Source organism: Setaria viridis, chromosome 7 (genome assembly GCF_005286985.2).
Source record: "Setaria viridis chromosome 7, Setaria_viridis_v4.0, whole genome shotgun sequence".
Taxonomy (NCBI): domain Eukaryota; kingdom Viridiplantae; phylum Streptophyta; class Magnoliopsida; order Poales; family Poaceae; genus Setaria; species Setaria viridis.
Window position 1 is genome coordinate 34,445,647 of NC_048269.2, and position 14,054 is coordinate 34,459,700.

The 14,054-nt window shown below is 46.7% G+C and overlaps 3 protein-coding genes across 3 annotated transcripts; all 3 read left to right on the forward strand.

The window, feature by feature from the left end:
- Positions 1-502: 502 nt before the first annotated feature.
- On the forward strand, positions 503-3,407 carry LOC117862619 (uncharacterized). The gene is made up of 2 exons (XM_034746121.2): positions 503-896; positions 2,386-3,407. The coding sequence occupies exons 1-2, from the start codon at positions 812-814 to the stop codon at positions 3,180-3,182; spliced, it is 882 nt and encodes a 293-aa protein (XP_034602012.1). The 5' UTR covers positions 503-811; the 3' UTR covers positions 3,183-3,407.
- Positions 3,408-4,338: 931 nt separating this feature from the next.
- LOC117865491 (PP2A regulatory subunit TAP46) lies at positions 4,339-8,141 on the forward strand. The gene is made up of 9 exons (XM_034749707.2): positions 4,339-4,674; positions 4,762-4,884; positions 5,032-5,118; positions 5,205-5,309; positions 5,509-5,670; positions 6,339-6,374; positions 6,498-6,569; positions 7,201-7,478; positions 7,734-8,141. The coding sequence occupies exons 1-9, from the start codon at positions 4,516-4,518 to the stop codon at positions 7,966-7,968; spliced, it is 1,257 nt and encodes a 418-aa protein (XP_034605598.1). The 5' UTR covers positions 4,339-4,515; the 3' UTR covers positions 7,969-8,141.
- Positions 8,142-11,965: 3,824 nt separating this feature from the next.
- On the forward strand, positions 11,966-12,982 carry LOC117862948 (probable calcium-binding protein CML35). The gene has a single exon (XM_034746508.2). It carries the CDS (start codon positions 12,152-12,154, stop codon positions 12,686-12,688), a length of 537 nt encoding a protein of 178 aa, XP_034602399.1. The 5' UTR covers positions 11,966-12,151; the 3' UTR covers positions 12,689-12,982.
- The last annotated feature ends 1,072 nt before the right edge of the window (positions 12,983-14,054 follow it).

The window sequence follows — 14,054 nt, forward strand, 5'->3', positions numbered from 1 at the left end:
GCGAGCACATCGCACCGTCAATTGTGTGCGCTGCCGCGCCGATCTAGAGGCTGCGGTTCCGGGCACCACTGGCCGCGTTGGGCGCCGCCCCTAGGTGCGTCGGCCCGCACGCCGCTAGCTTCATGCATCGCCGCTCCCCTAGGTTCGCCGGTCGCGTGGGCATACCTGAGGTTGAAGAAGAAACGGAAAAAAGAGAGAAATGTTGATATTTTTTTGAAAAAGTATCGAACCTAATTTATTCAAATGTTGACGTAAATAGTTAAAATGTTGAATGTTGTATTTTCTTATAAAATGTTGATTTGTTTTGAAATGTTGAATCAAGTATATTTATACGTTGATCTAACTTTTGGAAAATGTTGAATCTGATTGGTTGAAACGTTGAATCTAATTAGTTGAAATGTTGAATCTGATTTATTAAAATGTTGATTTGAATTTTTAATTGGGTTTAATGGGCTTTTAGCTACCTCCGGTAGCTGTACAGCTGTACAGGAGCCTCCCGAATAAAGGCCGAGGCAGCAGCGCACGTTTCAGGCCCGGCTTCGGCTTGCCGTCTCTTCTTCTTCCTCGCGCACTCGCCGCGCAGCTCTCTGCTTGCCTTTTCCGCTCTCGGCTGTGTAGATATACTCCTGGGCACGCACCCGTCGGCGGCCCCAATCTCGCGGCGCAATTGATTCGTAGCCGCATCACAAGCTAGTTCTTGGGGGATTCTGGTTGATTGCCATTGGGCTGCCTTGGTTTGGTGCCGCCGCCGCCGGGAGCTCCGGCGAACCCTTGAGTTGGGTGCTGGGTGCTCCTCCTCTTCCTCCTCCCGATGGGGGGTTGGAATCGGTCGCGGTATGTGAGGAGGCAGCCCGACCGCTCCCGCCGCCCGCCTCCTCTCCCTCCGCCTGATTACGGTACGGACGAATGCCTGTTTTCTTCTGATTTGGGTTATATCATCCCGTAATCTCTTGCTTGGGTTAGGATTGGTTTAGAACTTGTTATATCTTGGTGTTTACTTCTTCATTCTTGCGGAACGGAGATTTGGTGACTTGGTCATTGATTCGGACTTAAAATCAGAGTTGCCGATGTAAACTAACCTGTTGCTTTAGGCCTCCTCATGTGTCTGTTCTTGCCACTGCAGAATGTTACAACGAAGTGTCAGAAAAATGCTAGCTTTACTTGACTATCGCACCTATTGCAGATAAAAATTCCTAGGGGGGATAGGAATAGGGAGGGTATTGGTGTACTGCAATTGCAGCTTTGCCACTTTGTAAAGTAGGCTGTATTTTCTGGCCACAGTCCATTTTGCGCAATTTATCATCTTTCCCAACAATAATTTATAATTGGGGTTCAAATTGGTAATGACTATGAGGGAAAATTAACACAAAATATTTTGAAGATGCATGGAAGTACAAATCTGTAGTATCAGGCAGTGTATTTTAAGATGTTGAATGTTCCCCCTTCTAGTTGGCTACAATACAACTGTTCATTTCGCCCTTTACATAAGTCCAACAACTGGGGTCTTCTGGATTCATGGCTCACTTCGCGCCTTGCACGCCATCTTTGATTACTTTGTCCTTTTGCGCACTTTGTCGAAATGCCTAGTCGCTAGTCCCTTCCTGATCAAGTAATATGACCATCTTTTTCTCAAGCAATATGACATCAAAATTTTTGTCTGATGGATGACACATGTGCACTTTCTTCTTGCTTACTAATTATTATCATTAAATAAATGACACGTTAAATCCAACTGTATATGAAACAGAGACCTACCTGTAGAAGGAATGGTGCCATATAAGGATCAAACCCTTTATCAGGAATGATGAATAATTCCTTTGTTTAGCAGTCATTCATATGAATGCAGAGGAAGTGGAAAGCCATCCATGCAATTAATGAGTTTGTATCCTAGCTGGAGTGGCTTGGCTTATGAAAGAAGCACCTTATAGCTATAGGCTCTGATGCTAGTAATCCTAGAATGTTGGATTACATGGACAAGCTAAGTTTTAGCCTTTAGGGATATGGTTTTGGTTTTATTGATAGGATTTTCCTTACCATCCGTATTACTGACAGGATTTGTAGGGATCAAAATAGAAAAAAAGTGAAAAATAATTTTAAAATGGCAGGGAATACTTCCGCCATCACCAGTGAACCAGCGACAGGGATACTCAGTTTCTACCCATATCAATAATTTGAAATAAAAAGCCTTTTCTCTTTCAGGTTACTGAACTCATTCTGAAATTTCTGTCTGTTATCTTCCAAATTTGCACGGCAAAGTACTAATCATTAATCAATCTAGCTATTTATGTTTTCTTTTGCTGAATGCAGTAGGTTAGCAAATTCTGTATCATCCTGTATTACCATGACGGTTTCATAAAATTCTAACATTTATTTTCATATACGCAGGACACGAGCACTGCCCAGTCCCATTATGGGAAAGGGAATTCTGCAGTTACGTTGGCAACATTTCCTGGCAGAGGTTCTGCGAAAACAAGCAATATGTTTCAGTATATAATAACCTTGAGCAGTGGGATGATTCAGGAGCCTTTGAGAATTTTCAGAATGCAAAGGCAAGGTTCTGGTCTAATTATCATGGCCAACCTTCTGATATTCCTTTGCCAGGCCCTGATATGTACATTGATAAGGTCGACCACCGCTGCAAAGTTGATCCCGAGTTGGTAGCTGACCTGGACAAGGTACGGCTACCATTTGATTCAGATTATTCAGCCCCGGCTACTGGATCGGGCAATGCCGGGGCAGTTAACAAGTGTACCCAGAACGAATCTGGAAACTGGGACATCTACATAGAAAAGCCAGCTGAAGTGAATAAGTGGGACTGGGAGGCCAGTCTAGGATCCAAGGCTATTTGGGGAGGGAACAATGAATCTTCCAGTAAATGGGGTAATGGCAACTCCGGTTGGGGTGCTGCTTTGGAGAAGCCTAGTTGGCGTGGCTGGAGCAATGAACAGCATGCATCAAACAACAGGAATGATAGCTTCTATGGTGGATCCAACAATAATAGACATTGGAATGAGGATCCAAGTCACACGTCTGGAAGAAAACGGAACAGCAGCGGGTACTTCCAGCAGAGGAACAATAAACAGAGGAACCAGGATGACGGGTACCACCAAAGAAGCGGCTGGCAGGATCATAGAGGAAGAAATAAGGACTGGCGACCATTGCACAACAGGGCCTGGGAATAGAAGGTGGCTGGTCCAGTGGCAAAATCGCCAAGTGTTTTGTTGTGAGATGAGTAGTTTGTAGCTTTTGTTTTGAAGTAGTGCAGTGGGCTGCTGGCAAATTGGTACGTGTAAATAAACGTTTGAGTTGTGCTGTTGCTCTTTAGGAGCTGTGGTCCTGTTTTTCTTTTGCTGTAATGGGAGCATGCCCCCAAAAGGAGTTTATTTCAAAGGAAGTTCACCTGGTTATACTTCTCTCCATTAGCTCTGTTCATCGTTTCAGGAAAATTCTAAAAGGAGTTTAGTTTCTCCAAGTTGAGATTTTTATGCTATGGCCGCCGCTTTCGAAATAGCCCAAAAATTGGCATCCGTTACCTCCTCGATGGTCCGCCGATGACTCCTCACCGCAGAAAGTCCGGCAGCCACCAGCCAGGTCCCTAGTACCCTACGACAAGCTTACGCAGTTGCCCATGTTTTCGTGTCCCAACGACAATGCGCCGGCGTGCGGCCCAGGTGTTCCGGCTACACCGATCCGCCCACAAATCTTGACGCCGGCCAAGTCTCCGGCCGCCACGCCGCGCGGTCGCCGACACCCGGGAGGAAGGGAAAGGAAGCCGTGCAGCCCCGACGCGAACACGACGCACCAGAGTTTTGGGGCGTGTTTGGATTGTTACCAATCGCAACCCTACCAAAAAAAAATTAGTGCGCCTACAGAATTTGGTTTGCTGCCGACGATTGGCGTGCCAACGAGCTCCTGACGGCGCAGCACAGCCAACGCAGGCGAAAACGAGGGCGAGGAAATGGCTCGCCCACGCTTTGGCAGCCAACGGGAGCTCCAGGGAGCAACGTGGCAGCAGTTTACTTGCTACACGAACTCCAAAAAGTAAGGATTAAGAAGCTTCAAGTGCTAATATTTGCTAAATGATGCATCCTATTGAAAAACCGATTACATCTACAAAATAAGATCTCAGTTGACGACTATATTTAGAAGAAGAAAAAATATTATGTCATACTCATATGTTAAACGATATTTGGCAATCTTTGGTAACCCATGTTTTGGCATCGCCTATGATTTGATTATGACCAATTTTTGGTAGAGCATACTTGGCACAGACCAAGCGTGCCCTCGGTAACCCGAAACGTTCTGGCGTCTCGGGCTCTCGGCCTCTCCACGTCCACGGTCCACCACCACACCAAAGCTAGCCAATACGGCACGACGGCCAGCCCCTGCTCCCCACCTTCCGCCGCGGACTCTCACTCTCTCTCGGCCCCTCTGCTTCCTGCGACTCTGCCCCGCCTGGCCGGGCCGCCTCTAGGGTTTTGCCGCCGATCTCTCGCTCGCTTCCGTCCGGTCGAAATGGTGGAGGTGGAGGAGGTCGGGAACAAGATGCAGTCGCAGATGCGCCTCCACGCGGCCGCGGCGGTGGAGGACGACGACGCCGACCTCCCGCTCCCCGCCCTCTTCGACAGGGCGTCCCGGCTCCACGGCCTCGCCTCCAGCTCCGCCCTCGACCAGGTTCCCCCCTATTCAGGATCGCCTCGTCCTTCTCGTAATCACCAAGAGGTTTGTGCTTATTACGTTGGTGGATTTTGTGATGGGCAGGAAGGGATCCGGAAGGGGGTCGAGCTGCTTCGGCGCTGCGACGATATGGTCAGCAAGCTCGGCCTCTTCTCCCCCAATGAGACCAAGGAAGACGTCTCCACCGCCAACCTCAAATACCTGCTGGTAAGGCTCCTCTCCATCCCCCTGCTCTGTTTATGACTTCATGAAACAGGCCATACATGACTCTAGAAGGGTTGTCAGTTGTCAGCGCAGCTCGGATCACAACAATTGCTATTATGGTTATATCTCTGATCTTTGTTGGTAATTTAGGTCCCATACTATCTCGGGGAAATGACTGAGAAGATTGCTCAGGAGGACAGGATCCCAATTCTTAAGGCATCACAGAACCATTTCAAGGTTAGCAATCTGTCCTGCCACATTGATTCATTTGCCAGCAGATCACCCATTACTCATGTACGAATCACTCCTTTTTGGTTCTGCAGGAGTTCGTTGCTCTAGGTGAAGTACTAGAGCTTATTCCACAAGATGAGCTTGAATTATCTAGACGGAAGCAGCCTGATACTATGGCAAACAGAAGAGCACAGAAGGTGAGACCAAATTACTTTTTTCGCTAGTAACACGAACAGTTTGCAGTCTAGAATAGAAAGCTAGAAAGACAATAAATATGTGACATGATCCTTCCATTGAGCCTCCAAAATCTGGGCTATATAGGCTGCTTACACTTCACATGTTTTTGACTCAGTTAATCTCCTGTAATTTACTCCATTTCTCATTTCTGGAGACTAGATTGCCCGGTTCAAACGTCAAAAAGCTGCGGAAACGAAGCTCCAAGAGATTAAAGAGAGAAAAGAAAGGCGTGGGCGTTCATTGAGGGCAGCTGCTTTATCTGCTCCTGTTGAAGCTGGGGAGGAAGATGCCTTGGAGGATGATGGGGAGGAAGAAAGAGAGGTTAGCATCCCACACCTGGAAGGTGTTCTGTGTTGAATCATATGTTCATTCTGGTTTCTATATTTCAGCATATTTCAATTTAAAATGAGCTGTGATATACTAGAACATATAGCTTTGCTCTTCTTCACAGGAGGGGTTTTATTTTTTAAAAACATTGAAATGAGCTGTGATATACTAGAAAATATAGCTTTTCTCCTCTTGACAGGAGGGATTTTATTTTAATTTTTCAAATTAACATGAGCTGTGATATTCTAGAAGATGAAGCTCTATTCCATTTGACATAAGGGATTTTCATTTGATGCATGTAGGGAGCTTTATGAATTTGATGCATGTAGCTAGTTCTTAATTACCTGCAGGAAGTCAACCACACACCCTGTGATGCTCCTTTTAGTGCATACCAAGCCCATGAGGATCTTGTTCTCTCTAGTGACACTTGACACATATTTATCCCATAGAAATAAATCTTCACTGCATGGTCTTCAAATTTTAATGCTTATTCTTTCTATGCTATTTAAATTGGCATGACTAAATGATTCTTTCGGAATCTAGACATAGGGTTTTCATACCTTATTGATGTGTGTTTCCAAAGTTTATATTATTACCTTGCACTTTTTTGTAATTAATTGGAACATATGCTCTGGTTCTGATTTACTTTTGCCATGCTGCAGGCTTGGTTAGCTACTACCTCATTGGCTCTCTGCAAGGTTAGTCTGCTATGGCATCAAATGTTACATAAGCTGATTTTAGAGGGTTTCTGTTTCTCAAATTGCAGTACTTGCATTCATAATATTTAAGCACTAATAAATCTGTTGTGATTCCTTATGTAGGCCTTTGATCTTCTCGACATGCTAAAGAAGGAAGAAGAAATGCTTCTAGCTGTAAAGGAAAGAAAGGAAAAGGTAATGCTAATGATAGTGATTTGGCTATTTCTTGTCAGTAGCATCTTAGGATGATCATTTTTAGGAAACTTTTTTCTTCTGAGAATGTGGGATTCTCAGGCTATCAGGCCTCACATAAATATGATAAATGCATATAAGTTCTGCTTTGTGCAATTTGGATGGGGGATATATTGTTAGCTATATAATGGGGAAATTTCAACTTGTAAGCAGCCTTAAGAAAAAAAATGTTGGAACAGGAATTACAGTAGCTTTCTTGTATATGAATACACAAAATTTTAAAGTAGCTGTGTTCTCAACATATCATGTGCCAAATGTTAACCAAAGATGTGATGTCTTCTGATTGGCATCTCTTCATATAGCTTTTTTCCCTTATGATTGGGAACAGCTACAGGACACTGGAAACATTTCATCCCATGAGTTCTTTTTTATTTGGGAAATTAATATATATATATTTCATATGGTTTGAATCTGGTCGTTGGCTAGTTTCTGCATATTTATGAAGAAACCGTGGCTATTAAAATGTCTAGAAGTAATCCTTTCTCAACATATAATCCAGTAGATTTTCTACCCCAAAAGCAATCACTTTCATTGAACAGAAATGTTGCCTGGAGTAACCTTTCCATTTATGTAGGATGGGAATGCATTTGCTCGTGAAATGCTTGATGAACGTACACAAAAAGCTGAAGCATGGCACCATAATGCTGCAAACCGTGCACCATATTCCAAACCAGCTGATCCAATCACCTGTGCAACATTTGCTCAAGACGTCCTTGAAGGTAGAGCAAGTGTTTCGCAAGCTCATGAGCACAAACACCAACCCATGATATTTGGACCTGCAAGCCTTGTTGGTGGAGGACTGACCAGTGAAAGGGAAAGAATGGCAGCACAAGTTTTTCAGCCTGGTTACAGGTATGCCTTCGAATACAGCCAAACACTGCAATATTTGCCATTTTCCGTATTGTGCATCTCTGCTAATGATAACATTAGCTAACATGGAATGAGCACTATTTACCACAATCCCTAATGAAACACATTGTTAAGTTACAATGTCATACTGATAAATCAGATCATGCACCTCTGGATTGATCCTATACGGTCCATGATTTGATGTTTCATGAAGCATTGTTGGAGCTAATGAGAGGTACCCTTGCTGTCATTATATAGGCTGCCAACGATGAGCATAGAAGAAGCTGGTTTGTGCGAAATGAAAATGATGGAGAAATGGCAAGAAAGGACTGCAAATATGATCAAAGAAGCAAACTCGGCGTGGCACAAGGACGGCACTAGCTCAGCCCAAGAGGATGAGGATGCCGAGGAGGCCAAAGCGAGAGCATGGGACGACTGGAAGGATGACAATCCTCGTGGCGCAGGCAACAAGAAGCTCACTCCCTGCGGCTAAACTGCTTGCATTTACTGAAATTCCCCCTTGTGACGAATGTTTGTGTAGATTATAGAATGTTTGATTTTACTAACGTTTCGGCTATTAATGCCTTTTCAGTAACGTTCTGTCTGTGTATAATACGATTCCAGTGACGGTGCAAGTCAGCAAGTGCATGGTTTCACTTTTTTGAAGATGCGGAGGAAGCCGTGAACGCAACTGAGCATTTGACGTTGAAATTTTGTTCGGCAATGCTACAGAACAGATGTTTGAAATTTTAAAAAAATCGGACGTGCCGACATAAGTGTTCGATATAGGTTGCAATAGTTAAATACTGATATTGCAACTATTGTTTCTACATATTTCACAGTGAATGTTGCAAAACATAATATTCATATTGGGGAGAGTTGAACGACGCAAGTATTATTCATGTTGCAAATAGTGATCGTTGATGTTGCATTTCGTAATTTTTAATATTTTGTCGGAGTGTCCAATGAAAAATTTCCAATGCGCAATTTTGTTTCGCCACGTCACATCCGTCCGCAAGGCCCAACCAACTGGCCCAAGGAGGGCCCACTAGTCAGTCACCCATGTCGCGTCTCAGCCCACTGCCCCACTCTCCCTTCCGTGTGTCTATCGTTTCTATCTGTCTCTCTTCCCCATCTAGCGCCGCCGCTGCATCCATGATCCAACCCTACGCCGCCGGCCGCTACCGTTGAAGATGAGCTGCGGCGGGAAGCTGAGCCGCCAGTCTCTGCATCTGGTGCTGCGCGAGGGCCGCGACCTGTACTCGCTGAGGCACCTTGACGTGTCCAACCTCTTCTACCCATCAACGGCACAAGCACTCGAAGCTGAGGCCAAATCCAAGATGACGGAGAAGCTGCAGCAGAATGGCATCGACAAGATCGGGGCCATTGGCCATCTGGCCGGACCCAGCATCCACTACCAACCATCCACGCCGACCGCTAACCCCTACGAGATCGCCCATGTGTGGCTTAATCTGAAAATTCCAAAACATGCACAACCTTTAATCCTATACTGCTAAGTTAAGAAGAGGTTGTCTACTTATATGGGAGTATCCTCTCTATGCAAAATAGGTACAAATGAGAGAGAAGGAGAGTGTTGCTACACATACGCGTATTTTCGCGTGAAAAATCGCGTGACTTGCGGCTTGCGCGACGCGTACGTGTACAGCAGGTTATTATTTGTGCAGTTTTTATTTTTTTATGCTGAGTCTAATGGCACTTCAATAAGATTGAAACTACTTTTTTAAACAACAATAAGGTGCATCGGTTTCTACTATTTGATGGCAGCAGTTTCTGTTAGTTTCTACTACTTGATGATGCTGCTTGATGAGGGAATTGATGCACTACGAGGGCCTATAACACCAGGAAACGTCCTGGTTGAAAGGCACGCTGTCACACGCTCACCTTACTACTCGTTGTGCTGAAACTCTTGTTGCTGCGCCTCCTCGCCCTTTGAATTCGGCGTGCACCGAACTTGAAGGAAAGCGGAATCTCCGAAACCACTGCTAGGAGACTCCTGCACGGGGCGGCAATCAGGTTTTTGGGCAGCGTCTACATGCGACCGCTTGGTGATCTGCAACATCTACTTCGACTACGTTCTACGCGGGATCATTGAGTAATTTTCTTGCGCAATCCTATTCTAGTACGTTGCCTGTTTACATGTTTTATATACTTGCATTATTTTTTATCTATGTGTTTTTCCTTCAAATAAAATCCGGAATGTATTTTTGGCACGTGATTCCAACAGCATCTTCTACGCCGAGTCGCGATCCCTGACCGCCATGCCCGAGCTCAACTCAGCCAAGGGCACAGCTGTGTGGCCGTCTCCATACCGGCCCCGGGTGAGGCCATGTCCGGCGACGTCGACGACGACGATCACGCAGACTGCCTGTACATGATGGGCATGAATCCTTGCAGGTCGTCCAGCTTCGAGGTGCTCGCCGCGCCTACGACCCCGTCGATCACTGGTGCTGGGGTCCGCTCCCGAAGCCGCCATTCTTCGAGGACACGAGGTACGAGGGCCCCCTGCAGGCTCGCTTCGCGGTGGTCAAGCACAAGGCCGAATGAGCGGGACGAGTATGACTCTGTCCCGGTGACGGTGTTCACCGGCGTGGAGGTGTTGCCCGGCGGTGAACGGGGGCTCCACCAGATGGTCAAGCACCAGGCCGAATGCTTCGTCGCTGGCTTCAGGTTCGTGCTCTGAGGTCATGTGATGATATGATTACACGATGAGTCATGAGTGTGGGATTCCAATCAGATTTTGTCACGGAGGCGCGGAGGTGGTTGCAACGCCGTCATGGCAGCTTGCTTGGGAGCTTCGCTCTGACTTGTGAGGGTACGTGGAGTTGTTCCAGTAGAGTGGTGCCCCTCGAATCGTGCGCGGAACAGCACAAAATGTTGCAGTTTCGATTTGTTGGACAGAGTAGAGTTGTTGGGCTGAACATAAGTTGTTCTGCTCGTACTTTTAGAGATAAAAGCAGATGAGCGTGTAGCTCGGTGATGCATTATTTGTGCCCACCTCCTTGTGCAATGGATGCAGATGGTTCCCAGGCTGCCAAAGAAGCGGACGCTGGTGAGGTTCCTGCCCCGGACAAGCTTCGGTGGACCCGCAAAGTCAGCGAGGACGTCTTTCCCGCTGATCGAGTTTTTTTTTTATTTTTAGGGATAAAAATTAGTATCATTTTTCTCTAATCAACCTGGGCACTTTTTTAGAACTGTGACATGATGAGCCTAGGGTTCAATCACAAGTTCACGCAAAAGTAAAAGGCAGAGCGTCTCTCTCTGAACAAATGCTGAGCCTGGAGCATATGACAGCATGACACGCTGCACGAAGCCGCGAGCATTCACTTGGATTGAGGGCTCAACAACTACTGATCCGTGAGAAATGGTTAGCGGTTAGCTCACGGAGTGAGTAGCAGAGCTGTCTGTGGGTGCTCAACTGCTGCTGATGCCACAGCCATCGGAATCACACGGCGCAGCTGCAACAAAAGGGACGGCTGGGCTTTTTTGCTTTTGCTGTTTCCAAGGACGAGGAGCCAGGCAGTGCAGCGGTAACGCGGCCGAAATTCCTGATGAGTTTCCGAACCAACTCACACGCTCATCAAAGGTCACGCTGTCGATCTGTACCTCTTGCACGTACTGTCATCAGGTTACTAGTTTCCTGAAACTTTACGAAACGCAAGCGGAAGTTTCCCTGGCACCTTCATCATGCACCAACCAAATCCCTGGCTAGTAGGAACGTATGATACACCGTATACGTACGGCACCAAAACTTAGCCAGACCATGATGCTAGCTGGTGAAACTTTCCTGTTCAAGTGTAGTATGCTGCACGCTGCCGACTTGACGTCCCTGTCACTGAACTGCAAGTTCTTCTGAGCTGCACCCCGTGTTCACGAGGTCACGACTACGACGTACGTGTTGGACGGCGTAGTGGTTAACAAAGTTCAGTTTTTGTATCAGCAAACTGTTGACCATCGTTACCAGGATCAATACATATACATCGTTGTCCAGCCACTATTTTAACTAGCACAAATTAATCCGTTTTCCGGTCGGCGGTGGCGGCACATGTGGACGTATGCCCGATAAAGCTCTTGCCAGTTACTTTTTTTTTAAAAAAAAAAACGTTTTCGTGTGCATATCAGCTTTGTCTTGCCTTGTTTCATGTTTGGCTTTGGCCATTTGCGTTTGGTAACAAGTGGTTCTTTTTTGGACGGAGACGTCGAGAGAGTTCGATCAAGGTAAAAACCCTCACGAGTTGACGTCACAGAGGGACTAGTCGATCACCTTGATGCAAGCGCAAGTGATGGATCTCTTTGGTCTCATGCAAACGCATCCATCGCATCCGCCGTAGGAGTACTAGCTAGCTTGGTAGACGAGAGAAACCTTGAAAGCGGAGGAGGCGAACGAATCGCATCGCCATCCATCGCCATCGCACGCACAGCGGAGGTAGGTCCCCGTGCGAACCGGCCGTTTTTTTCCCGCGCCCCGGCGCGAAGCTTCGCGGAAGCTTACTCGGGTCGATCGTCTTCGTCGTCCCGCGTCGTCGTCCCTAGCTATAAACGCATCGTCTTCTCCACCCCTCACCTTCCTGCCTCCTTCCCTTCTAATTAGAGTCCTAGAGTCCTACTTCGATCATCTCGTCGATTCGATCCCTCGGGTTGAAGGTAGCATCACCGCCATGAAGCTTGGCGTGCCGTTCTTCGGTTCCTCCGGCGCCAAGAAGGAGGTCAGCAAGACGACGAGGTCGAAGAACGGCAAGAGCGCCTCCTTCGGCTCCACCACGTCGTCTTCGTCCGATGAGTGTGCGACCGTCACGAAGCGGCGCACCGTCCTGCCGCCGTCGGCTTCCGGGGCCAAGAGAAACCCGGCGCCCGTGACGAGGGAGGACCTGGAGATCGCCCTGAGGCGGGTGGTCTCGAGCGAGGCGGAGCTGGCGGCGATGCTCGCCGAGGCGGAGGCGGCCGGCCTCGCGCTGGAGGATATCGCGGCGGCGGAGGTGGAGGACGTGGGCGAGCTCAGGGAGACGTTCGCGGTGTTCGACGCCGACGGGGACGGCAGGATCTCGGCCGAGGAGCTCCTGGCGGTGCTCGCGTCGCTCGGCGACGACCGGTGCTCCGTCGAGGACTGCCGGCGCATGATCGGCGGCGTGGACGTCGACGGCGATGGCTTCGTGTGCTTCAACGAGTTCACGCGCATGATGACGCAAGGGGTTTGATGTGTCGGGTGTTGACGTGCCGTTGATCTATATTTGTGTTGCTTTTATGGGCAGCTGCTCTTTTGATGATCGTACGTCCATGTCAATACTTGTGTCCTCCGTCGTGCGAGGTGAATCCAAATTCCAACAGGAGTGCCTACCTCTATTTTGTTCTTTTCGAAATTCGATCGGCCGTCATATAATTTGTTTGTTTGGCTTGGCGAATTGAGTGTTTTGATACGTACACCACGTAGGGATTCACCGGGCTCAAGGCTCATTATGTGGTAATAAAGGATATACCTAGAGTTTGAATTACACCCCATCGCTTGGTAGGGTTTTGGATTCTAGAATTTCTGTTTATTATTCTGTTTTTCTGCTGAATCAGAATCAAATCATCCAATGTTTGTTTATTCTTTCACCATATAAACACATTCACAAGGGAAGAATTGCGTACGTGTATTTACAAGGTTGAGTGTCATGCGTGTATGTAAACGTACTATATTTTGCAAAATAAAAAAAGAACATATTGTGCTATAATATTCAAGGATATGGATTGAATTATGTTATGCAGACTAATCTTCATGCCTCTTGATCAAGAGTCTAAATGTCTAACCGACTGTCGTTTGTCGAAAAATATAGGTCCTGTACTAGTATTGTACTATGATACGTGAATTTAAACTTTGGGACATTTGTCCGTGTGCGGTATGCTCACCTTTGGTAGCAGCAAAAAAAAATGGTAGGGCATTTTTAATTAAATGATACGACTGAATATCTTACCATAGTTTCCAACCCTGCCATGAGACGACAGCGGGCTTGCTATATATGCTCCCTGTGTGATAAAATTACCGATCTGTCAAAAGAAAATGAGAAACTCCAGGGTAAAAATTTGTGATACTTGAGAAGGTAGATTATGATATGCTAGAATCTTGGCAACCGAATTTGTTACTTGATCTCTGAAATTCTAAGTGACAAAGACAAAGTGTCTACGCAACCAAAGGTTTGGTATGAAATCGAATGACGGCCAAAACTGATCAAAACTGCCAAATTCCTGGAAACCAGATTTTGGCCTATTAATCAATTTTTTTGAGCGAAATTGGCCTATTAATCATCAGAGAGATAAGCACAAAAACTCACATCTGCCAATCTGTCAATCATCGACTGCACCGATGGCAGCCCTGCAATCTGTCAATAACATGTGCTGGTAGATGGCGAACTGGGAAACTCACATCTGCAGCACCGTATGCAAATGCACGAAATTCAGCAACTTTGAGCAGAGTTTCCATGTCCACACTCGCAACTTCACTTGAATTTCATGGGTCCAACGCTGCACGCCTGCACCCTATAGTCTGTTTCCAAGTGCAAGAGAAAGGCTAAAGCCACTCGCCGT

Excerpts from the sequence above, each read along its gene's own strand:
- LOC117862619 (XM_034746121.2), top strand. The coding sequence starts at position 812 with ATGGGGGGTTGGAATCGGTCGCGGTATGTGAGGAGGCAGCCCGACCGC. Across the intron at positions 897-2,385 it reads TCTCCCTCCGCCTGATTACG|GACACGAGCACTGCCCAGTC; the intron begins GTACGGACGAAT and ends TCATATACGCAG.
- LOC117865491 (XM_034749707.2), top strand. The coding sequence starts at position 4,516 with ATGGTGGAGGTGGAGGAGGTCGGGAACAAGATGCAGTCGCAGATGCGC. Across the intron at positions 4,675-4,761 it reads CCAGCTCCGCCCTCGACCAG|GAAGGGATCCGGAAGGGGGT; the intron begins GTTCCCCCCTAT and ends TGTGATGGGCAG. Across the intron at positions 5,671-6,338 it reads ATGGGGAGGAAGAAAGAGAG|GCTTGGTTAGCTACTACCTC; the intron begins GTTAGCATCCCA and ends GCCATGCTGCAG.
- LOC117862948 (XM_034746508.2), top strand. The coding sequence starts at position 12,152 with ATGAAGCTTGGCGTGCCGTTCTTCGGTTCCTCCGGCGCCAAGAAGGAG.